Raw genomic sequence first — 26,089 nt, 5'->3', positions numbered from 1 at the left:
ACCACAATATTGAAATATATGTAAGTATTTTAAAATAAGACCATGTTGTTTCAAAATGTCTTCTGGACGTGATGGGGCTGTGACAGTAGCTATAGTTGCTGGCACACGATATGCACAATGTCAAGTCAGTCGACACTCCAGCAGGGGGAGGCAATGAGCTCAAGAGACCCCACCCCTAGCTGAGGAACCCTCATCAGTTGGGAGCTGGCCACTGACAGAGGGAGAATGTATTTTCTATGAGGGTGTGGCACTCAGGTCTGCAGCTTAGCTGTCTTTTACAAGCTTCTGCCATTTCTAGAAACAGAAGTTTCATCATACACTAGTGAATTTTAACTTACTGTTCTTTTAAAATGTAAACACATTGTTTTCCCAGCATTCTTCATGGAACCTATAAACTGAGTATATAATGACATGCATGTACCCATCAACATCTAATTCCAACTTGCTCTCCCCAGAGGAAGCCAAAGGATCAGGTTTCTCATGAATCTTCCAGAAGGCTTTTTTTTTGTGTGTGTGTGTGCTCCTGTGCATTTGCATGGGATAGTAGCATTTTTAATAATAAGCACACTATTACATGGTGTTTTCACTTTATTTTATAAGGAATCTTTAAGCTCAGTTTACATTAGTATACAGAAAGCTTGACTGACATTTGTTTCTTGACTATATAGTAATCTAGGATCCAGACATATTAAAATTAGTTATCAATCTGATTCAACGATGTTTAAGTAGTTTCCTAATGTATCACCATTATGACAATATCAATGACTTTTCTTCTTGTTGTGACAAAACACCCCAACAAAAGCAAGATTAGAAAGAAATGGCTTGTTCTGGTTCATGGTTCCAGATGATACATTGAGCATGCTGGAGAAGGCATGCTGAAAGAAGTGGAGGCTGGCTGATCACAGGACATCCACAGTCGGGAAGCCACAAGAAATGAACGTTAGTGCCCAGCTTTCTCTCACCTCTTAACTAGGTCCCCAGGCCACAGGAACAGTGGTGCCCACACTTCAGATGGGTTCCCCACCATAGCAACTTGAGATGATCCCCCACAAGCTAACCCAGTTGAGATGGTCCTCATAGGGTACAGAAGAGCTTGTGATCCCCCACAAACTAACCTAACTGAGACAGTCCTCACAGGATGCAGAAGAGCTTGTCCCCTGGATGATTCTATATCCAGTCAAGTTGACCAACAGTACTGTCACCATGTATAATGACTAATTAATTACATAGCTTACATATGAATGGTTTCAAAAATTTGTTCCCTAAAAGCAAACATTGTCTGTGCAAATATGTATACATATGTTCTGTCTACTGTGGTGCAGGCATAGATGTCCTCTAATAAGCACATTTATGTTTAAATTTGCTGAATGAAAGTGAAAACACGAAGCTTCAAAACAAAAAGACAAAGTAGATATTCACATTCTATCATTTCCTCAAAAGAAGAGTGAATTCTATTTAAATAGTGAAGCAATGCCTCTTGCAGCCTCTGCAATCAATAAAACAGGAGCAGAAATCACTGTAGCAAATCCTCCTAGAATTTTTTCAAAAACAGAACCACTGTTTTTTTTCATATCCTCGACGTTATGTCTCAATCGCTGTATTTCTCCATTCATTGCCTCAGCTTTCTTCTTAAATCCTTCTTCAAGCAAAGCCTTCTGATTCTAAAACAGTGAACATTAGAGAGAAGTAAATAGTGTAAAATCCCAACATTGTATGAGTTATAGTTTCATACCTTTAGCAAGTGGTCCTTAGTGTAGCCCTACATGATTTCCCTTACCATGAAAATAACCAGCTGAGTTAGGCCTACACATTGTGAGAAAGGATAATTGACACTTCACTGATGTTGATCCATCCTGTCTGTTTGGGCTGTCATGCTAGCAGAGGTGTGAAGACATTGCTACACTCATGCCCACTGAAATGACACTGGTCGGGGTGTGCAGAGCTCAAACCACTGAGATGGTTTAGCAACCACATCACGCAGACAGTGGCAACCTATCAGTTGTTTTAGAAATCTGTTACCATTTTGCTTGCAGCTAGGCACTGAGAGAATCACTCCAATGCCATGTGCTGCTCCAAACATGCTGTCCACCCTGGAGACAGCTACAGAACCCACAGAAGCTGCTGATTCCCTGTGCTTTTCAGTCTGGACATTTCTTTCAGTTTTATGTCTGCATAGATCATCCTCCAATGTGTGTGTGTGTGTGTGTGTGTGTGTGTGTGTGTGTGTGTGTGTGTGTGTGTGTGTGTGTGAGTTGCCTGATAATCTGGGCCTGGATAACCCAGACCCATTGTTGGCCTCATTAAACTGCCTAGATGGGGATTTTCTTTAAATCCTCATGAGTTCCTTTTTAAATATCCTGAACCAGTAAATCAAACTATTACAGCCATTAAAACCCTAATGGAGCAACTGAAAACCTGAGGGGAGGGGAACCTCCTTAGCAAGAATACATTTTGGTGGTGCTTCCTCTCATGACCTGACTACAAAATCTGTCCTGCTGCCCGGGGTATGAGGACCACCAGAGGGATGAGGAGACCCACCTGCAGCTGCTTGTCCAGCATCGTCTCATGGTCTTTGATGAGCTGCTCTCTCTCCTGCACCAGCTTCATTCTCAGTTGCTCTAGGTTTTCCTTGTGACTTCTCTCCTGAGCCTCCATCAGTTGCTGCTGCTCCTTCTGCTTCTGTCTTAGTAGCTCCTGTTCCTTCTCAGCTGCCTCCTTCTGGGCCCGCTCCTCTGTCCCAGGAAGATTCAGGGAGGGAAGAAAGTGATGGAGATTCAGGATGGATGGGGGAGAAAGTGATGGAGATTCAGGATGGATGGGGGAGAAAGTGATGGAGATTCAGGATGGATGGGGAAGAAAGTGATGGGGATTCAGGATGGATGGGGAAGAAAGTGATGGAGATTCAGGATGGATGGGGAAGAAAGTGATGGAGATTCAGGATGGATGGGGGAGAAAGTGATGGAGATTCAGGATGGTTAGGAGTAGAAAGTGAGGGGCCAGGTAAAACATCTACACTCCAGAGCCCAGAGAGCAATTCAAATCTGAAAGGAAACCACAGACTCCGCACTGGTCCACACCATGGAGAGAGTGTTTCTGGGTGATGGAGGAGCCCCTGCCCATTTGGCTGCAGCACAGACCAGACTTCCTGTTGCTCTCAGAGTCAGCTTCCACAGAAGGATAGAAAGCTGCTAATCTGGGGATGGGTTTACTGGGACTTCTATCAGGAAGCCTTGTGAGCATCTGACCCCTCCCAAAAGACAAGAGACATGTTCCTGTACCTGCAATGGCCTTCTCCCCAGCAGTGAGGGCTGTATCTGCCTGCAGGATGGAACTCTCGATGGTGGCCTGTGACTGCAGAAAGCTCTGGATGACTTCACTTGCCTGCAGAACCAAGAAGAAGCACAGAACCTCGATAAGTCCTGGGAGAGTGCCTGTGTGGGTGAACACAGTCTCCACTGCGCCTCTCTGTAAAAATGCTGTGGTGAAGCCTGCAGACTGCCCATGCTCTTCAGTGGAACTAGATACTTCCTGACCCATGGCTCCCCCAGTCATCCTCGCTAGTGTCCACCTGCCTCCACCTGCTCCCAGATCCAGCCTGTCCACATCATGTGCAGATGTGCTCACTGCCGCCTATGACGCTTTCAAATAGTGTGTCCCAGTGCAAAACACTGCATAATTGTGTGGGCTTCACTTCCTTCTGCTTTTGCTGGATTTATTCATGAGCAAGTCACTTCACCTGCCTGGGCCTCGTGGTTCAGATGTGTAAACTGTCCACAATAGTGGTGGGCATCACCCAAAGCATTTTAGATAACTGGAGAAAGGTCTAAGGAAAGAAATCACCATTGTGTCATTGGCAAAAACCAAGTAATATGTTAGTTGTGTTGTTACACTTACTAACTGCCCATAGGTAGACCATCCTGACAGACTCACAAAATTATTACTCAGAATTTGTATGTGAATATTTCCAAGAATTAATAGTAAATAGCGGCCATTTTGAGCTCAGCATGGTCCTGGTGATGGGCTTGAGAATAAAGCATTTGACTTGCATTGCAAAGGCCTGGGTTTGGTCACCCATTTTGATATGAAGCTGTGCCCTGCTATCCTCATGGTGTTTCATTTCTCTAGAGCAGTGCTGTGTGCTCATGGTTTATGACACCACCTTCCCTCTGCTGTGAGCATAGGTGCCCCCTGCTCCTCACCTTCACCCCTTCTCCACGCTCCCTGCTCCTCACCTTCACCCCTTCCATGCTCCCTCTCCTCACCTTCACCCCTTCTCCATGCTCCCTGCTCCTCACCTTCACCCCTTCCCCATGCTCCCTGCTCCTCACCTTCACCCCTTCCCCATGCTCCCTGCTCCTCACCTTCACCCCTTCTCCACGCTCCCTGCTCCTCACCTTCACCCCTTCTCCACGCTCCCTGCTCCTCACCTTCACCCCTTCCCCATGCTCCCTGCTCCTCACCTTCACCCCTTCTCCACGCTCCCTGCTCCTCACCTTCACCCCTTCCACGCTCCCTGCTCCTCACCTTCACCCCTTCTCCATGCTCCCTGCTCCTCACCTTCACCCCTTCGCCACGCTCCCTGCTCCTCACCTTCACCCCTTCTCCACGCTCCCTGCTCCTCACCTTCACTCCTTCTCCACACTCCCTGCTCCTCATCTTCACCCCTTCTCCACGCTCCCTGCTCCTCACCTTCACCCCTTCTCCACGCTCCCTGCTCCTCACCTTCACCCCTTCCCCATGCTCCCTGCTCCTCACCTTCACCCCTTCTCCACACTCCCTGCTCCTCACCTTCACCCCTTCCCCATGCTCCCTGCTCCTCACCCTCACCCCTTCTCCACGCTCCCTGCTCCTCACCTTCACCCCTTCCCCATGCTCCCTGCTCCTCACCTTCACCCCTTCCCCATGCTCCCTGCTCCTCACCTTCACCCCTTCTCCACGCTCCCTGCTCCTCACCTTCACCCCTTCGCCACGCTCCCTGCTCCTCACCCTCACCCCTTCTCCACGCTCCCTGCTCCTCACCTTCACCCCTTCCCCATGCTCCCTGCTCCTCACCCTCACCCCTGTCCTGTGCTCCCTGCTCCTCACCTTCACCCCTTCCCCATGCTCCCTGCTCCTCACCTTCACCCCTTCTCCACGCTCCCTGCTCCTCACCTTCACCCCTTTCCTGGGCACCTGCCCATAGTCACGTTCAATCTTTTCCCTCATTTCCATGTAGAGCCTGTGTCCTCCAGGAGCAGAAAACATTGAAATATTTTCCACCAAAGGCTTTGAAAGTCGACTCAGTTCTTCTTGGCAGTATTTATCTGATGCTTCCTCATTCTTCAACATGAAAATCCTTTTCTTCTCATCTATTAATTCCTACAAGGGAAATGTACAGAAATCTGACATGTTGAAGGAATAGATGAGATAAAATTCTGTGAAACTTTGTAGAAGACTCAACCCATTTCCCTGGGGAAGGTATTCTAGAGTATGAAGGCAAGTGAATGTGAAATGATAGATCCTGATTAGGATGCTAAAAAATCTGTGCAAGACCACAATAAATGTTCCTGAAGCTCCTAGCCCTCAAGACCTTCTGTAAAAGGATGGTTCTACATCCCACAATCTCTGGTTCCTTGTGACTGTCACATCCTGTCATCTGTCTTCAATGACACAATGACATAACAAGGCACAACAGATGAACAGTGGCCTGCAGTGGGACTCGAGTGAGAAACTGTTTCGAAGGAACCAAAGAATGTAGCTCTTCAGGGATGAACTATCAGTGTTCTGGGCAGGTTCGCAATCCACAAACATTAACTGGGTGAAGGTCTTAATACACTATGTATTCATTATTCCAGCCATTAGAGATTTCTGGATAAAAAGCACCTGGAGTTTGGGGAGCAGACATGCAGTCTTTCACAACTCTATTCACTATGAACATACAGCATGCTTATCTTTGAATGAGACATGCACCCATGGTTAACGAAGGTGCAGCAGCTACAGTCTCGAAGGGATCTCAGAGTCATGACAGTTAAGGACACAAACATTACCAGCAGCTTCTTCTGGAATTGCTGGTTTTCATCCTTGAAGGAATGCTCCATGAAGACAGCAATGGCTTCCTTCTCACAGGCTGTGTGCACATCCAGCAGCTCCTGGAGTGTGTCTGTGGGGAGACTCAGTCGCTGGGCCATCTGCTCACTGTAGTGGTCAGCTGCCTTCTGCACAGCTGCTGAGTTCTCACGCTGGGCCAGAGTTGTCACCGCGTCATCCAAACAAGGCACAGCTCCACTGTTGATGGCATCCACGTAGGTCGTCACCAAAGTCCCCAGTCCTTCATGAGCCAGGAGTTTTAGGGGATAAATATGAAGTTATAAGTGAGTGGAATCTAATATTTTCTGAGTCCATTTCTGAATCTCTCACAGCTACACATGCACACTCATACACACACACACACACACACACACACACACACACACACACCTCATTCAGCAAGCCAACAATTTCTTTTTTGTATTGTCCCTTTGTTTTTGTGGTTTTCTAGTTCACAATGTTAAAAATTAATGTCAACCTTCACCTAATAAATTCAGATATCTATGAAAAATATAATTATGCATTTAAATCTTTAAAGGAAAATAGATTATATCAACAAGGAAAACAGATTGTATAACAAGGAAAAATATATCATATTATTTCTTAAAAGTATGGATTTGCATGTTTTAAACACTGGTATTTATGTTGAAACTATTAAAATTTCCAAATTACATTTCACATTGTTATTCTAAAGAATACTTAATTTACAAGACATCCCCTATGAAAATAGAATATATCATCTTTAGTGATTTGAACACTGATTTTATAGTTGATTAAGTACCTTTTCACTGGTGACTTTATTATCAGTCATGAATTTTATGTAGTTATGTTACAGTCATATACTAGTGATGAAATCTTCATTTCTAAAGGATTTATAATCTATAATTAATTATAAAACTTGTAGATTGTTCAGAGTAGAGACACAGCACATTATCGTTGTATAGATAATTTTTAAAAACATACAAATGCTAGTAAGTTCAGCATATACTGCTCTATACAGAAGTGTGTTTAAAAAACAAAATGAAACACTCACGATTCCCAGTGACCTTAATTCCCTCTCTGAGGGTCTTGATCTTTGCATAAGTGAAAATGTAAGAAACAAAGGCCCTCGTTTGTTCCTGGAACTTAGGATCCAGTTGGTCTTCTGAGATAGTCTCAATTTTTTGTAACAGTTCTTTGTCATCCGTTGGCCGGTCAAAGACAAAACACTTCCTTTTAGGAAAGAAATGTCGGATGCACTCCCTGGGCAAATTGGATGCTTGGACTCTGGGATGGTTGCCTAGTGTCAGGGGAAACAGAAAGCAAGGGGAATAGTCTTAGAGCAGAGAGCAAATGATGGAGGCTCTTGTCTATGTGAAGGGTTCTGCACTCACAGGTCTCTTGACCATAAACATGCAACACTTCCTTGCATGTCAAAAGTATACCAAGTTTGTACTTGGTAGAAGTCTGGTGAAATATTTCAGGAGACACTTGACTCCACTGGAAGAGCATATGGCTGAAATCCACAACCTGAACATGGCATCAAGTACTAGTGTGTCCTGTTGACTGAATGGCAAAAGGCTTAATGTGATTTCCGACCCAATCATTCCTTTGTAGTAGAGGAGCTGTGGCACCCAAAAGAAGAGCCACAAATAAAGGGTAATAGAGTATTAGAAACAGCAACTGTAGCAATTCTAAGAACGATGCCATGGTTAGTGAAGGAAAACTACTTTGATGCTGAGAGAATTTGTTTTTTGTGAATTTCAAATATGCACTCATTGAAAATAAAAGTGTTCTTCACAGCTGGGGAGGGGAGGTGGGACTCTGAACATATGGAGGATACATAAGTGTAGAGATCTGATGTGCAACATTCAGACAGTACTACTGTGGATATCATTCTGTATAAATAAACACTGATTGGCCAGTGGCCAGGCAGAAAGTAGAGGTGGGACTAACAGAGAGGAGAAAAGAGAAAACAGAAAGGGAGGAGAGAGACTGCCTGGAGCTGCCACCATGACAAGCAAGATGTAAGGTACCGGTAAGCCACAAGCCATGTGGCAACTTATACATTAATAGAAATGGGTTAATTTAAGATATAAGAACAGTTAGCAAGAAGCCTGCCACAGCCATACAGTTTATAAATAATATAAGCATCTGGGTGATTATTTTATACGTGGGTTGTGGGACTACGGGGGCTTGGTGGGACCTGGAGAGAAGCTCTCTAGCTACACAGTACTTCAGGAAACTGCCATATTGGGGATTTTCTCCCTTTCTCTCATGTGGATATGTGTGGTGTATGTATGCATGTTTGCCTGTGTCTGGGCATATGTGTGTGAGAGGACACATGCATGTGTCTGCATGGGAAAGCCAGATGCTGTCTTTAGGAGTCCTCTTCAACCAGTCTCCACCTTGTCAATGAAGCAGGATTTCTCATGTCAAACTGGAACTCTCCAGTACAGCCAGTTTGGCTAGCCAGCATGCTCCAGCACTATCCTATGTCATCAGCCTGTGCACTGGATTGGAGGTAGACTATCATACCCATCCAGTGTGGGGAGCCCATTTTCAGGTTCTTAGTGGATTTACCCAGCAGGTCTACATAGAGAGAATGATTGGACCATGGGCCTGAGTGCAGGTGTTTGAGATAGTCTGCACTTGTCTGTGATGGAAAAGGTCTTTTGCTCCATCCCTTGGCATTTCTATAAATACACTAGGGCAGAGACAGTCAGGGCTGGTTGAAATAGGTTCCAGGCCCTCTCAAGGCTATCCTGTATTTTCCATCTGTTTATTTCCGCACTCTAAATCCTTCTATCTAATATTTCCTACTACTCTCACTCAAGAAAACTCTGGGGAGCTGTGGGGTTAGGGGTAGCCACCCTACTACCCTGCGTTTGTGTAAGTTCTGGAGATCACACCTTCAGTCCTCACACTTGGGTGACATGTGCTTTAAGCACCAAGTCATCTCCCCAGCTCATGCATTAGGAATTTTTATTGAATCCATTTTGACTGTTCATTTCATGAAAATTAACAATATGAGATGATAGATGTACCATCTGCTTCACTGAAGTAACCACCCTAGGACCTACATGTGTTCTACCTCATCCAGTTACAACATTCAAGTACAACAATAAATGTTTTCTGAAAATTGCATACAGTACTGTCAACCTTTTATCAAAAATTATGGAAGAGGATCTTGATGAGTTTGAAGCTACCATGGTGTCTATAGGGCATTCCAGGCAAGCAAAATCTACACTGTGAGATCTTGTCTCAAAAAAATCAAACAGAAAATCAAACAAACAAATAAATCAAATTTGTATGAAAGGAAGGAAGGAAGAAGAAAGAAAGAAAGAAAGAAAGAAAGAAAGAAAGAAAGAAAGAAAGAAAGAAAGAAAGAAAGAAAGAAAGAGAAAGGAAGGAAGGAAGGAAGGAAGGAAGGAAGGAAGGAAGGAAGGAAGGAAGGAAGGAAGGAAGGAAGAAAAAGGAAGGAAAGGAAGGAAAGGAAGGGAGGGAGGGAGGGAGGGAGGGAGGAAGGAAGGAAGGAAGGAAGGAAGGAAGGAAGGAAGGAAGGAAGGAAGGAAGGAAGGAAGGAAGGAAGGAAGGAAGAGAAAACAGAAAATAAGAGGAAAGCTGGGTGGTAACATACACCTTTAATCCCAGAACATGGGAGGTCTAGCCTAGATCGGGCTACATAGTGAATACCAGGCTGGTATCCACTAAAGGCTACATTGTGATATCTTGTTTAAAAATAAGCAATAATAGAAGATCATAGTGAAAGGACTCTGGCCAGTGTGGTGAGCATGGCTCTGGCAGGCCTTTCCCTTCCCCCATTCCCTCTGCCTTGCTAAAGATCTTCAGACTACATTCTTAAAGCTAGCTACCGGGGTCTATTCCCTATTTTGGCCATTTGCTCCTCCTGAATGACCAACTACCAAGGTCCAGCTATCAATGTATTGAAGCCCAACAATCAAAAGCCCCCTTTGGCTCACCTAATTAACATGCCCAATTAAAATTAAACACCTCATCCTAACATGGGGTTTCCCCTTTTACCTTTATAAACTCATTTGTCTATGGGTCATGTCTGTCTCCCCTCTATGCAGAAGTATCGAGGTTTTGGGAGGTCCAGGTCCTCAAAAGCCCCCTCCCAGGGCCTAGGAAGAATCTACAACCAGCTGATAATCTAATCTTTGTTGATATTAAATGACTCTATGCACACAAAATTCTTTAGTCCATACACTTTATTCTTCTGAGTTAGTTCTCACTTAACTCCTTTCTTGCCTGATCTTCTCTACAGCTTTCTGCTATTCTCTCTATGTGCTATCTGAATTTCTTCATCTTAGTTCTGTCTCATCTTGGTCTTTCTCATTTGTCTAGTTCATTCCCATCTAGCTCCTCACCCATCACCTTCTCCCTCATCTTGTGCTTCCCCATCTGGCTCTTCCTCATCTTCCATCTCATTCCTCTAGTACTCTCTTCTAGCCCTTTAATCTAGTTCTTCTCTAATCTAGTTCTCTTCTATCTAGTTCTTCCCTATCTCAGTTCATTCCTCTCCAGTTCTCACCCATCTCCATTCTCTTTGTTCTTCTCTGCCCTTGCTCTGAAAATAAAACTGCCTTTTATCCCTTTGGCCTTTATCTCTCCAAACTATCTTTGCTCCCACAGTTTCTGGCAAGGCAGGAGAAGTGTGCTCGGTCACTAGGCAACTTGGCTAGGCAACTTGCACTACAGCTAGATGTACCTGTAAGTAGGAACACTTTAGTTCTGAGTTAATTGTTAAGGGTGGATCTAAAACTAGAGATAAGACTTTGGAAAGGAGAAAGTTAAGCTTAATTAGCACATCCACCAGGCCTTCTCAAACAGATAGTCTGGATGCTTAAGTCTGTTCTTAGAGAGTATAGAGGTATCTCTGATAAGATACTTTGTCTGTCTGGGGATGGACCTGGCCAGATGCTGCTAATGATGATAATTACAGAAAGGTCTGAAATTATGGATTCTGGCTGCATTACTACACAAAAGGATATCTAAGTATTCCTTTAGTAGAGGGGAAATGGTGCCCAATCAATGATGGAAAAACTACAATAGCACAGGAGAAAATCATAGCAGGAAATGGCTGATAATCAAAAGCCAATATCACCAAGGCTCCTTGAGCCTCAGCTTGACCTCTGGAAGGCCCTTGGCTTCTTCCAGGTATTAGCTTGTCATAATCAGCTGAAATCCTACTTCATATTGTTGCAGCCTGTGGCACAGAGGCAGTCCTGTGTCCTCTGGAACAAGTGCCCCTTCCCTGTCCCCCTTGTTCCTTCCCCTTCTCACTCATCCTCTGTCTCCTGCCTTTGTCTCTTACTCTTGCCCTTTGTCATTCTGGGGCAAATAAATCTCTTTTGTGCTGAGAATTTGGTCTTGGGGTGTCCTGGGCTGGATACTTTTCTTTTCAGATGTAGCTTTAGGACTGTGAGTACTGGTTTCACAGGCTGCTTTCCCACCTACTATGTTTTTAATGTTTTCAGAAGGCAAAGACAGAAAAATGAAAGCAGTGAACAAATCAGAATTGCTATTCCTCACAAGGCTTCATCAGCTTCACACCCGAGATAATAATGTCCATGCAAATAGTTTATAGACGGTTAGTATCACTGATCCTGACACTGTAGCATGAATAAAAATGGATTGTTGTGATGAATTATGATGGATACTGAGAAGGCATAAACCAAAAAGACACATCTGTCAGTTTACTTAGAACACAGCTATTTTGAAGACAACAAAACCAATCCATCATTAAAAAGACCTATGTTCCTCTTTGTGAGTAATAATTGTGTTGCCATCTATTTCTTAAAGGAAGGCAGACACTTAAACAGGCAATACAAATGTCTGGACTTGGAGATGTTTAGAAGCTTTATACTCCAGATGCTAAAGTACAACTGTAAAGAACTTGGCTTTGAATAATTTTGCTGTGCTCTAAGCTCTAATTTTTTCAACAGAAATTAAACACCAGTTCCCAGGCATAATCAGCCAATGACCTATTAGAGTTCATGGAGATCTCCATCCCACTGCAAATACAAAAGGACCCCACAGAGGATGGGAGCAACTCAGCAGATCCCAGCCCTTCCCAGCCCCCCACCCCAGCATTCCCTATACCTGGGATCAGCTTCAGTGCATTCTCCAGGTACTGGTCCTCTGTGATGTCTTCTCCATTTAACTTCAGCCGCAGCATGAAATCCCGAACAGTCCAGATGAAGTCTGGAAAGAAACTCACAAACTCTGAAGAATTCTTTATTCCATCAGGATTTGGGGAAGACTTTGCCCTGATCAGCTCGGTGAGTTCTGTGACATAACTGGCATTCAGTTAAGGAAAAGTGAATTCATACACACATTCTCATGATTCTCTTATTAAAAATAAACCACAACAAAATTCTTTTCTTCCACAGGTCTCCTGTGCCCCACCAAAAGCCGCACAGCAACAGGGCAGGTCAGTGCCTCCATATGCATTCCGGAACACTCAATGAAACATGGCAGCTCAGGTCCTGCAAGGATACTGCAGCTGCTCCAGGGCCTGGTGGTTGATGGTGTTCATGCTGTTGTAGACGAAGGTGCTGCTCAGAAGCACAGCCAGAGCGAAGATCCAGGAGTCATTCTTAGGGTCACCCTGGAAGACACATGAGGGCAGAGGGCTGAGGAGAGCACTCCTCAGGAGTCTATCTGGACTGGCCCTGTGGCCTTGTTATCCCAAGAAAATTGAAAGCCAAAGCAGGGACAGCAAGAGTGCTTTTTCTGCCTAGAGGAAGAATCCAAGGTTGGCCTAGAAACTTAGTGAACCCATATTGCTCTGCAGAGAACAGAGCTCTAAGTGGAGCAAGGACCTTGGTGTAAAAATAAGACAACCTGAATCACATAGAAGAGAGGGCAGGGAATAGGCTTGATGTCATTTGCTCAGGAAAAGACTTTCTGACAGGAAGCAGATCCCATAGACTCTAAGAACAATCAATAAATGGGATCTCATGAATAGGAAAAAGTCTCTAAGTTACATATCTGCCAGATTGTCAGTATTCAGAATATATAAAGAACTAAAAACAAAAACAAAAACTGAACATCAAGAAAACAGCCTGATTTAAAATTTGCATAGAGAACTAAACAGAGAGCTCTCGAACAGTGAAACACAAAAGGCTAAGAAACACCTAAAAAAAGGTTCAGCATTCTCAGCCACTGGGGAACTGCAATTAAAACTGCTTTCTGATTTTGTCCTATGGTAGTCAGAATGGACAAGGGCAATAGAACAAACAATAGCACATGCCTTTAAGTACTGGTACACATAAGATCTTACATGACAGCATGCACAAGGCCTGCACAGGTTCAGAGTAGACAAGGTCCCTGCCGAGAAGAGAAACAGACAAAGTCCTAACAGAACATTAGTTTTAAAAATATGATTGTTGCTTCACAGATGGCTTCAAAGTACTTACAAATGTGCCAATGACATCTTTATAACGAAAAATCCTAAAATTCACATGAAGTCACAAAATACCCTCTTTAACCAGATTAATTTTAAGCAAGAACAGCAGAACACATTTGTACCTAGAGTTTTCCTGGTCCTGCCTGCCCACGGTCAGGAAAAATCTCTCTTACCCTCCAATCCTGCAGCTGCTCAGACCCAACCAAATAAACACACAGAGACATATATTTTTTATAAACTGAATGGCTATGGCAGGCTTTTTGTTAACTGTTCTTATATCTTAAATCAATCCATTTTTATTAATCTATAAGTTGCCACGTGGTTTGTGGCTTACCGGTATCTTAACATCTGTTTCTCATCATGGCGGCTGGCAGTGTCTCCTGATTTTCTTTTCTCTTTGTCCCACCTATACTTCCTGCCTGGCTACCGGCCAATCAGTATTTTATATATTAACCAATCAGAGCAACACATTTAACATACAGAACATCCCACAGTACACATCTTGATTTGAAACCAATTACTAGGTGATAGTAATCAGAACAGTACGGTTTATTCAAAACCCTTTTCCAAAGTGCGGTTAACAGATACCATAAGAAGACAAAAGGAGGTGACATGGTGTAACATGAATCTAAAAGGTCCTATTAATTAAAAAAACTCAGAGCCAGATATTGGGATGAATGCTGAAAGATCAGAGAGACAGAACAAGCCAGCTACAAGTTCTTACCTCTATGAAATCCTCAGCCTCAAGAACATGGGTTCCTGTTTCCTCACACCCTATATACCTTTCTGTGTCCTGTCATCTTACTTCCTGGGATTAAAGGTGTGTGTGCTTCCCAAACAAAGGCATGAGATCTCAAGTGTTGGGATTAAAGGTATGTGCCACCATGCCTGGCTCTGTTCCCAATATGGCCTTGAACTCAAAGAGGAAATGCTGAGGAATGTCTTTCTGTATGCTGTGAATGTACGTTGTCCCTATTGATTAATAAATAAGATGCTTTGGCCTATGGCAAGGCAGCTTAGAGGTAGGCAGGAGAGAAGAGAGACAGGAAAGAGAAAGACAGAGTCTAGGAAGACACAAGCCAGCTGCCCAATGAGCAACATATAATGGGTTATGCCATGTTTCAAGTAAAGCCATGAAACATGTGGTAAAACATAGATAAATAAAAATGGGTTAAGCTATAAGAGCTTGCTGGTGAGAAGCTTGAGCCATATGCCATCCAGTTTACAAATAATATAAGCCTTTGTGTGTTTACTTGGGGCTAAGCAGCTGTGGACTGCAGGGCCAGGCAAGACTGGAGAAAACTCCCAGATACATTTGGCTGCCCAATGTGTTGGCTCGACTTTCTACCTAAAACTTGAGAGAACTTAAAAAGAAGTTCTAAAATTGAGCTAAGAACAGCTTTCTACTTCATGTCTCATGTGGGCTGAGATATAGAGACACCAAAGCACAGAGACACCAGATCTCTGTCTTCCAAATGATAGGATTAAGGGTGTGTGCCACCACTGTCTGGTCTCTATGTCTAATCTAGTGGCTGGTTCAGTCCTCTGATCCCCAGATAAGTTTTAGTGGGGTGCACAATATATAACCACACAATGGACAGTGTCAGTCTCAGAATATCATGGTGAATCCCATTAATTTATATAATTAACCTGTGTCAATGAGTATCCTTAAAGTATGATAATAACAAAACAAGTATATAAACCAATGGGATAGAGTAAGAGGCTCAAACTGATTCCATGAATTAACTATCAATTGATCATTTACAAGGCTGTCAAGAACACACAAGCAGGAAGACGATGTCTTCAAGAAATAGTGCTGGGGAAACAGGGCATCCACATGCGGAAAAGTAGAATTAGATCCTATGCACACTATACACAAAAGTCAGCCAATGATACAGAGTCAAGTGCGAAGATGTGAAACTGGATAGAGATCCCACCAGTGTGCATGTGCAAAGGCAATCAGACCAGCATAGGAAGGAATAGTGCAGGGTTCAACGCCAAGACAGGGGCTCAAGCTGGAGGGATGGATGGACAAAGAAAACATGCTACACGTTTGCAATGGACTCTGATAGACATACAAAAAAGAAATCCTGTGATATAAATGTGTAGATGAACATGGTATAGATTTAGGAAAGTGGAATGACCAGGCATAGAAAGACAAACACCATGAAGATCCCATGCACATACAAATCTTAAAAAGTTGAATGGAAATAGCAGAATGCTGGTTACCAGTTCTGGAGGAGGGGATACTGTAGAAGAGATTGGACAAAATTCATGGAATTTCAGTTACTAAAGAAATGAACAGAAAGCATAAAACCATGAGAAGAAAAAATAGTTTCTAAACATGAATCTGGACAATGGCATTTTTAGCTATGACACAAAAAGTACAGGAAACAAAAATCAAAATTAGACAAGTAGGGCAGAATCCAACTCAAAAACTCCTTACCAGAAGAAGAAATAACCAAGAAAAAATACAAAACAGAATGGGAGATCAATGTTTGCAAGCTACATGTTTTCTAGGAAATATTCAAAATATATATAAAAAAATTGTGCAACTCAACAGAAAGTCTAATTCAATATGCGATTGAATATGAGAAAGAACTTAAATATGCATTTCTAAAAGAAAATCACACAAGTAGCTAATAAGTTGATGAACAGATAGTGAACATCACTGATCTTTAGGGAACTAGAAGTCAAAATTGAAATGGAGTATAATCACACATCTTAGGGTGACTATCAGTAAAAATACAAAAGTCAACAAGGTTTGAAGAAGGTAGAAAAAAATGGACTGTGTGCTATTGGATAGGACATAAATTGTACAAACACTCTGGAGTGCATTAGAATGTTTCCTAAATTAATAAAAATAGAAGCTCTGTATGATCCACATCTCATTTCTATGCATAAGGAATGGTTAATCTTCATTGTTGACTTGATGGATCTTTAAATCACCATGGATTTAACAAATCTCTGAGCATTTCTGTGAGGGGTTATCTAGATTACATTGCCTGGGAGACTTGTCCTGAAGATGAGTGGTACTGCTCCATTGGCTGGGTCTCAAGCTGAAGGAAAAGGAGGAAGAGAACGAACACAGGACTTCATTCTTCTGCTTCACAGTTGTAGATGAAATGTGACCAAATGCCTCATGTTGCTGCTGCTTGTGTTGATGGGCTGAATCCCCTGGAGCTGTCAGAACAAACCCCTTCTCCTCTAAGTCAGATTTTGTTTTTTGGTTTTGTTTGGTTGGTTTTTGTCAGTTATTTGGTTACAGAAGCAGAAAGTAGATACAACAGTGCAAACCCAGAGGAGTAGGGACAATCTCCAAGAGCCAGGCTCATCCATGTCTCTTGCACCATTATTCAGAATAGTCAAAATGTTGAACAGACTTAAATGCTTCTCAGTGACCGAGTGAGTAAAGACAAGGTGGAACATGAAGACAGCATTTAAAAAGGAAAGAAAGCCTGTCATTGGAAACAGTATGTAACAAAGACTCTTGGGGTCCTGCCCCTCAATGCCCTTTTCCCACAGTCTGTGGAAGAATCTAACAACCAGCTGAGGAATCTAATCTTAATGAATCTATGTACATGAAACTCTTTAGTCAATATACTTATTCTTCTGAATCAGTTCTCTCTATATATAGCTTTTATTCCACTCTCTTACTTAGCTCCTTTCTTGCCTGATTTCTCTCTACATTTTTCTGCTGTGCTTTCTAAATTCTATCTTAATTCTCCCATCTAGTTTTCCCCCATCTAGTTCATCCCCAGCTAGTTCTTCCCCATCTAGTTCTTCCTCATCCTCCATCTCATTCTTCTAGTCCTCTCTTCTAGTTTCCCTCTAGTCTCTGAGGCTTACAGTTATATACCCATACAAAGCAGCAATCCTCTGACCAAGGCAAGGTCACAGAGGCTTGAATTCTTACAGCTTCAAATAGAGGTGATAAGATCCACCCAAAGAGCAGTAATTGTTAGATATCCTTTGCAACCCAAAAGGGAAGTGACTAATGGGGAACAGAATCAACTAAAGGCTAAATTCGGTTAATAGATATGAAAAGGGGGATATAGGTACTTAAACTATATTCTTAGAAGTGGTTAGGTAAAATATTAGGATTCTATAAGTCACTGCCTTTATTTCTTGGAGCTGTATCTCTCTCAGCTTAACTCAGCTGCCCATTTTCTGGAAGGGCAGGGGAAGTGTAGCTAGATAACTAGGCAACCTGTGTCACAGTTTGATATACCTGGTATGTAAAAGCCCTTTTGTTCTGAGTTAATTGGAAGTCTAGAGATAACACTTGGAAGAAAGAAGGTTAAGCTTAATTAGCACATCCACCAAGCCTTCTCTAACAGATAGTCTTGATGCTTATCTGTCTGAAGTCTGTCCTTAGAAAGTCTGGCTGTAAGTATCAGATAAGATACTTTTGTTCAGAGAAGGTCCTGGCCGAATATTGCTAATGATGATAATTACAGAAAGGTCTGAAGTTGGGGGTCTGGCTGTGTGACTGCTCTTAGCACAGTTGGGAAAAGTTATCCAAAGACCTTAATTGTATAGGGGAAACTGTTTCTAATGAATCATCAAACACACTGTTCTAGGAATGGAAAAGCTACAATAGCACACAAGAAATTCATTGCAGGAAATGGCTAATATTCAAAAGCCAATATCACCAAGACTCCTTAAGACTTGGCTTTATCCTCTGAAAGAGTTCTTAACTCTTCCAGGTAATAGCTTTTGCCATAGTCAGCTGAATTCCTACTTCATATTTCTGCTGCTCACAGCAAGTATTTATAAACCTTCAAAAGTGTGCTAAAAGACACAATCCAAATACATAAATGCAGTGTTACTAATGCCTCTCTGGAGTGAAATGGAAAACATGGGAATTTAGACACTGCTCTCATGTGTCTAAACTAAGGGAAGGATAAAGGATGAATCAGCCAGCAAGATGATGCAGGGTGGAAGCCTCTTATTGTGCAAGCCCAACAGTTTATTTCAATGTCTGGACCCCCACGAAGGTAGAAGGAGTTGTAGCATGTACACACACACACACACACACACACACACACACACACACACACACACACACCATGTACCACATAACATCTCACATACAACAATAATTATGTTTAGATCACTCAACTCACTTATTTAAGAAAGCCAAATTCATCAATTAGTTATTGTGGGACAAACATGTACCTTCACTGAACGTACAGAGTCAACTGTCTTAACTTCCAGAATGCCCTGTGGACAGTTTCACCATTTAAAAAAAATGTGATAAGTTTCACCATAAAAGAAGAAATGTGAACCCAAGGGATTGGACAGACAGCTCAGTGGTAAGAACACTTGCTGCTCTTCCAGAGGGCCTCTATTTGGTTCCCAACATCCACAACAGGCTTCATCTCACTTTCAGTAACTCTAGCACCAGGGAATCCAAGGCCTCTAAACACCAAGGATGCCTATGCTCACATGCATATACCACAGGCAGACACACATACTACACACAATAAAAATATATCTTCTAAAAATGTAAACCTAACTCCTTAACTCCATTTCCAAAATGTATCCTTGGTATCTCAGAAGATGAGTCAGAAGTCATTTTTAATCCAATGAGATGGGCTGATGTCACCCACCTTCTCATCAAAGCATCCTTCCACCTAACAGTTCCTAGTATGATGTCATCTACCTTCTCATCAAGGCATCCTTCCACATACCTGTGCCTAGTATGATGTCATCCATCTTCTCATCAAGGCATCCTTCCACATACCTGTGCCTAGTATGATGTCACCCACCTTCTCATCAAAGCATCTTTCCACATAACTGTCCTAGTATGATGTCATCCACCTTCTCATCAAAGCATCCATCCTCCTAATTGCTCCTAGTAAAAGTAGCATTGTGGTGCCTGGGTCACCTTTCAAAATGGAAGACTTTGTTCATCTAGCTGTGGGAGTGCTGATGGGTAACAGCTCTCAAATGCCAGCATTTTGAATGACAAAGATTTCCAGAGCAGACTTCCAGTGATGGGTAGGCTGGAGAGATGAAGACTCAGTACCCTTGACCCAACAAAGGCTAGCTCAAAAGTTTCCATCCCAGCTTTCCTGGAGTTCAGAGGTCAGAGGCTGCCCCATGACAGCTCATCCTCTCTCCATCCTGCTCCTTCCAGTTGCTGGACTACATCAGAGTACACAGAGGTAGGATCCTCAGTGAAACTAGGAGGGTTCTTGAAAAGGAAAAAAAATCTTTATTTTGTTCACTAATATCTAACTACTATGCCTAGAATCTAGGAATTTAACTGCTAAGTAAACTTTTATTGAATCAAATCATTCACTTTTATTGAATCAAATCATTCCCTTTTATTGAATCAAATCAAATGGCAAGAAATAAAAGCATGTTTTGCCTAATATAATACATCTGACCACTGGGCAGTGGTGGTGCATGCCTTTAATCCCAGGGAGGCAGAGGCAGGCAGATCTCTATGAATTCTAGACTAACCTGGTCTACAGAGCAAGTTCTAGGAAAGGCTCCAAAGCTACACAGAGAAACCCTGTCTCAAAAAACAAACAAAAAAGACAACCAAAAAAATCTGACATTATCTAAGTGTGAAATCTAAACAGATCAGTGTTCATCTCACCTGCTGTCCTTCAGTTGTAGAACTATTAGATCTATTCATGAATAGATCAATCAGTTAGATAACAAGGGGTCATATGGGTCAGCCTTGCTGCAAGCCCAGGAAAACAGTGGAATCCAGCTATTATCACAAAAGCTACTACATGGAAAGGTCAAGGACTTCTCCGAAGGTCAAGCCATGGCTTAAGAAGTCTTGGTGATATTTTAGCTTTTGTATATGTATTAGCCGATTCCTACAATGAAATACCTATCAAGCATCCGAGGCCAAACAATCTCCTGAATTAAGGTAAGTTAAGTTCAGACCCTCCTTTCTTATACAGCCTTAGTGGTATTTATACTAACATTATAGACTCCTAACATTTACCTAATCACCTCTAGGCATGTAGTTTGAGCACATAAATTTTCTTTTTGTGATACATTAACCGATTTTAGCTCTTAGTTGGCCTCCTCCTTTACCATACCCCTTTTGGGCTATAAAAGAAAGCCTGATGGTCTCTGCCTGAGGAAAACTCTCGTCTGCCTTTAGGACCCTGTAAGAATTCAAGCCTGGTGACCTTGCTATTGTATGGGTATATAACTGCAAACTTCAGACACTTAGGATTTTGACTGGAGAACTAGATGGAGAACTAGAAGAATGAGATGGAAGATGAGGAAGAGCCAGGTGGGTAAGAATGAGATGAGAAAGACCAAGATGGTGCAGAATTAAGATGGGAGAATTAAGACAGAACTTAGAGGAGACAGCAGATAAAAGTAGAAAGAAATCAGGCAAGAAAAGAGCTAGGCATGAGAACAGAACAGAAGCTGTGTAGATAGAATTTTATCCCTGAGGAATAAAGTAGAAGGATGAAAGAGCTCAGTGTTCTTAGATTCTCCCCCTACCCCCAAGAAAATAATTCATGCCCATTGTAGCTTCTCCTCTGGGCCCCTGGGAAGAAGATTATTAAGGCTGGACCATAATAATTTTCAAGACAGCCTGAGCTTCATCTTACCTTTTCCACATCCCCCAGGCCTTCAGTGTCCAGGAGAACCAGGGTGTGCTTTGGCTTGGTGGGATGTGGCACACACCACATCCAGATACCCTTGGTTTCAGACTGCACGGTGGATCCCAGAGGGAACCCTGAGGGAAGAGGTGAGGAGTCAGGGTCGGTGTGTGAACATCCTGCACAGAGCCTCGATGGAGGATAAGGTAGGCAGAGGAGTGATATTGGAAGTTGTAACTCGGTCCCCAATCCCTTCCTCAGCCTCTGCTACCTGTCTCCCACGCAGCTGCCTCTGTGATCTCACTATGGTCCCTGGATTGATGAACCCAAGGACTGGAGTGGAATCTCAGAAACTGTTGACAGAAGCATGTCCCCATTAGTCCTTCTCCCAGTGTTTTGGACACAGCCATGAAAAGGCAAAACAGAGGACAGTGCCCACGAGAAGCAGATGTGAACAGTGGAACTGGCAGTGCTGTGAGTTTCAACACTCAAAACGGAGCTTCATCTTTCCTCAAAAGTGCCTTAGTTTATAGTCCTCTGTTTCAAGCTAGAGGGGACATTTAACATGAGAATGGGGCCACCCAGAGCTCCAAAAGCAAACAAAGAGGCATCCAGGAATCAGAAAACATGGAGCTCCTTGGTAGCTGCAGTGAGAGTATGTTGAGTCAACCACTGTTGTACACACCTGTAATCCCTGTAGGCAGGAGACAGAGGCAGGAGAATTGCCATTAGTCTGAGACCAGCAGGGACTACATAGCTAGAACCAGGCCAACCAACAATATTGCCTCAAAAAAAAAAAAAAAAAAAAAAGCACTTTTCACGAATTGTGGGAAATGGTATGGTTTCCAAGTCAGAGACATGCAAGAAGGAAAAAAAAACCTAGAAAAAGGAAATTGTTATACTAGTTCTTGTGTTCAAAGTTATTAAAGAAAAGCGACAAAAAAATTGCAGCTATAAAAGGATATAAAGTCATTTTTAAAGTTTTTTTCGGTATTTATTTCTAAATAAATAATTTTTAATATTTCCTTATTTCATTTTTTGAACATCATCAGATTTTGTCTGCACGTATATAAGTGCACCATGTGCATGCCTGGTGCCCATAAAGGCCGAATAACGGCATCAGATCCTGTAGAGCTGGAGTTAGAGAGAATTTTGAGTCACCATGTGGGTGCTGGGAACCAAATCCTGTCTAAGAGCAGCAAGTACTCTTAACCACTAGACCATCTATCCAGCCCTACCCATGATTTTTAAAGTCTCAAGTAGTCAAAGACCATTCTATCCTGATAGAAATATTTTATTGAAAAAGGAATCCGGCTGTGTGAGACCAGAGACTGACACACAAGATCCCAATCCTTAGGGCATCAGAGAGGCCCTGTCTCCAGGTTTCCTAGGACAGATTTCCCTTAGTGGAATGGAAGGAAAGAATGCAGGAATTGGTTATTGAGGAGCAGTAATCAGTCATGCGCATTAGCATGAGAGGATGGCTTCGCTGACAGGAGTTTGGCTTTCCTTTGTTCTAACTGGGAATAAGAATTAAGATCAGGTGACAAAGACAGTCAAACCTTTGGCTGGTACCCAGCATGCTTCTCACCGTGGTTCTGTCCTGCCAGACGGTTCATCAGGTAGGACTTCCCTGTCCGATACAATCCAACAATAGCCACGACGACCACTGGCTGCGAAATCATGTCCAGGATCTCGATGGCTTTCTGGTTCACAGACAGCTGCTCCTTGAAGTTTTCCACCAGACAAATGGGAGCCATCATTTCTGGTCTGGCCATAGCCACGTGCCAAGCTAGAAGAATCTGCAAAAAGAATACAAAGTTAGTCTCTGCCTCAGTGTTACTCCAGCCCTAGGTGGCTTAGGACTGATGACATTTGTACATTCCTATTGGCAGCGAGTAGACACAGAGGACATTCTCCTCTTTCTCCATCATTCTTCCAGAGTTCTCAAGAAGCTTTTGGTAAGACACAGGCTGCCATCATCTATAAAGTTTTACTTTAGTATGATAAAAGCCAAACAATGATTACCTTCATTAAGGTCCTACAATATGCTAAGCCTTTTAATGAACGCCTTTAGCATGTGACCTCCCGCAATCTGTAAGTACCTACTAGTTACAGACTACTGCACACTGCCAATGACATATGTTAGTTTCCAAAACCTTAACAACCCAGCAAAATGGTAGGCCAGTGGGTTCTAAACCCTTGTTTCCTCTGTGTATATATTTTAAAGTGGCTGAAAATGTACAGGAGCTTTGAAAGGCAGCCGTGAATTACACAAATACTGAGATGTCCAAGTGAATAAACAGTGTGGATTACATGTGTGTTTACTTGACATTTCACTGCCTAGCCCTACCCGAAACCAGACACAGATCCTGTCTGCAGGAAGCAAAGCAGACCTTAATTGCCACAGGCTAACCTGGGGCTAACCTGGTCTCTGTTTTACCAAACTTGGATTTCAAGCAGGTATTATTTCTTGAATAGGATACCAAAATCTCAATGTGAGTGAACAAATAGATAAAATCCACTCTGTAAAATTAAGGACTTTTCTGCACAAAATGATTTATAAAAAGAGTATAGAAAGGCAACCCAAGGATGGGTGAAGAGTACTGTAAATTACATGTGATATAAGATTAAACAAATTTTAAAAGGTTATCTTAAACAAAGAACCTCTACAGTTCACCATAGACAACTCAATTTCAAAATGGGCAAAACACTGGATTAGGCATTTCTCCCAAGAATGTCTACAGATGGCCATAAGCACATGAGATAACATTCAGTTTGCTAACCACTCTGTAAAAGAAAACGCTAAAATGTTAAAGAATTTATTTGAAAAAGATACACTGTACAAACTGGAAATACCAAACTGAAAGATGAAGGTCTATGTTCCCGTGATGACACGTCACTCAGCTCTATTAGGAAAACGTGGGAGCAAATGAAGAAACTTCAGTTACTCAAGTTCTGTCTTGGAAGACTGGGAACCTGGTATAAAAGTCTACAGTCACATGATCTCCTGTGATCTGGCTTCTTATACTTCACTGAGGTTGAGTCTTGCCTCTGGCTGACACACATATTTACCTGAAATCACTTGCTTGGTTTTGCTCCTGTTTGCAGTTTAAGCAAGAGTGAGGTTTCTTTAAGACTTGCTTGGTTTTGTTGCTCAATAACCTTTCAAACGCAGTCTGCATTATAACAAGGCTTTAGGAAACACTGAGGAAATAACACTCAAAACCACAAGATGTCACTTCATACCCACCGGGACAATGACTACACAAAACAAAAACAAATAAATGTGAACCACATTTTTAAAAAACTTAGATATTTGTGCAGTGTAGCTAAGAACAGAGAATTATACTACCTCATGGAGAATAGACTTGTTGTCTTATAAATGAATAAAAACATTTGATCCAAGAACTCTGCTTTGATTATATACAACACACAGATAAGGGCTTGAACAGACCTTTGAGCAGCAATGATCATGGCAGCCATATTCACAACACCCAAAATGTAGAAATGACCCACTCTCTCATCAACAGATCATCTACAGATGTGTAGATTAACACAGTGTAATATTATTCAGCCACAGAAAGGAATAAAACTCTACTTCGACCTGCAACACGGATGAGCTTCTCTGCAACTTAGTCCCATATACGAGAATAAGATCATAGCATGAAAATGCATAGAGCCCTATATGGTTTATAAATCTCACATACACCCTAAACATCAACGAAGAGGATTCTGACTATCTACTTATGCTTAATAAGTTAGTGAGATAGAAACTAAATTTATTTTAAATTGGTATTTGCCAAGCCCTTGTGCTGAAATTTTCTTATTTGATTCCTACACAGAAAAGATGCTCTTCTGACTGCAGTTGCCTGTGAGCCTGGCCAGGGACTCTGTATCTGTGGTCCCAGCTAAGGCAGGCAGGCTCCCTCCCAGCACTGTTCCCGCAGCACTGGCCTGTGGCCTGAGTTGAAGCTGCCAGAGCAGGGGAGCCTGGAGTGCCAGGCTGCCACTTTGCATCTGTCACTTATCAAAGGAAAGAAACTGAGCTTCAGAGACCTAAAGCCAGCCACAGACCCCCTACAAACCAGACAACACAAACCTGCCTCTCCCAACCTTCCCTCAGCCGCCACTTTGAAAATCAAGTCCAGGTTCCAGACTAAGTTGTTTCTGAAAGGAAGAAAAAGTAAATATACCTGGTTCCCACACCACAGCTGCAAGCACAGTTCTGGGCTGCCTCGGGCTCCACTCTGCTTTCCTACCTCTGGCTTCCTTTGCTCCTCTTTTTATAAGCCAACCCACATCCAACACACACACACACACACACACACACACACACACACACACACACACACACACACACACACACACGCTGCAAAAAAATCACATGCTGCAGCAAAAATAAAACTGAAAGTCAAGTACTCCAAAGCCCTGTTGACTTAACCAAGATGCTGGAGGCCAGTGAGTTACTCTGCTGGCTGAGGCAGCGGTCCTCCCACTGTGGAGAGCTTTTACACTTTCTTTTCCTGGAACCCCTCTCCTGTGTCCTCAGCACAGAAAACAAAACAAAACAAACAAAAAGAAAAAAAAAGAAAAGAAAGAAAAGAAATACACGGTAAACCTGAGGCACCACCTAAGGGAAGTTCCACAGTCCAGGGCTGATGCAAGCATGTTTCTCTCAGTGGAAATTCCCTGTGCTTACTTAGCGAAGAGCTTTAATGTTTTTAACCCGTCTTCTGAAACAGAAACCATTCATCTCAATACAGATTTTAAAAGAAGCGATTAGAAAATACTAAGAAGGGTCTGCGAGATAGCTCATGGGGAAGCGCTCTGCAGGCTGCAGCTGGACAAGCTGGTGACACAACTCCATCTGTGGACCCACGCCAAGGTGGAGGAGAGAACAGACTTCACAGAGTCGTCCTCTCACCTCCACATGGGTGTCCTGGCATGGGGATGCACAGAAATGAACACATTTATTTAAAAAAAGAAAATAATTACAATTCTAGGAAGACTTAGATTT

General features: G+C 42.6%; 1 protein-coding gene across 4 annotated transcripts; it reads right to left on the bottom strand.

The window, feature by feature from the left end:
• Positions 1-570: 570 nt before the first annotated feature.
• Positions 571-25,466, bottom strand: LOC102923989 (guanylate-binding protein 6-like). 4 transcript variants are annotated; one of them, XM_076546832.1, is made up of 12 exons: positions 25,266-25,374; positions 24,145-24,333; positions 22,661-22,871; positions 21,079-21,206; positions 12,570-12,679; positions 12,172-12,368; positions 7,100-7,345; positions 6,027-6,307; positions 5,152-5,358; positions 3,279-3,381; positions 2,539-2,732; positions 571-1,661 (listed from the first exon to the last, which is right to left on the bottom strand). In XM_076546832.1, exons 3-12 carry the CDS (start codon positions 22,845-22,847, stop codon positions 1,452-1,454), a joined length of 1,863 nt encoding a protein of 620 aa, XP_076402947.1. In that variant the 5' UTR covers positions 22,848-22,871; positions 24,145-24,333; positions 25,266-25,374; the 3' UTR covers positions 571-1,451. The 4 variants fall into 4 exon arrangements, with proteins under 4 accessions (XP_076402947.1, XP_076402949.1, XP_076402948.1 ...); XM_076546834.1 differs by having other exon boundaries at positions 25,172-25,329; XM_076546833.1 differs by having other exon boundaries at positions 24,145-24,234; positions 25,266-25,324.
• Between the last annotated feature and the right edge of the window lie 623 nt (positions 25,467-26,089).

Source organism: Peromyscus maniculatus, chromosome 10 (genome assembly GCF_049852395.1).
Source record: "Peromyscus maniculatus bairdii isolate BWxNUB_F1_BW_parent chromosome 10, HU_Pman_BW_mat_3.1, whole genome shotgun sequence".
NCBI classification, from domain to species: domain Eukaryota; kingdom Metazoa; phylum Chordata; class Mammalia; order Rodentia; family Cricetidae; genus Peromyscus; species Peromyscus maniculatus.
Note: the sequence above shows the minus strand (reverse complement) of the source record. Positions and strands in the feature narration are given on the sequence as shown.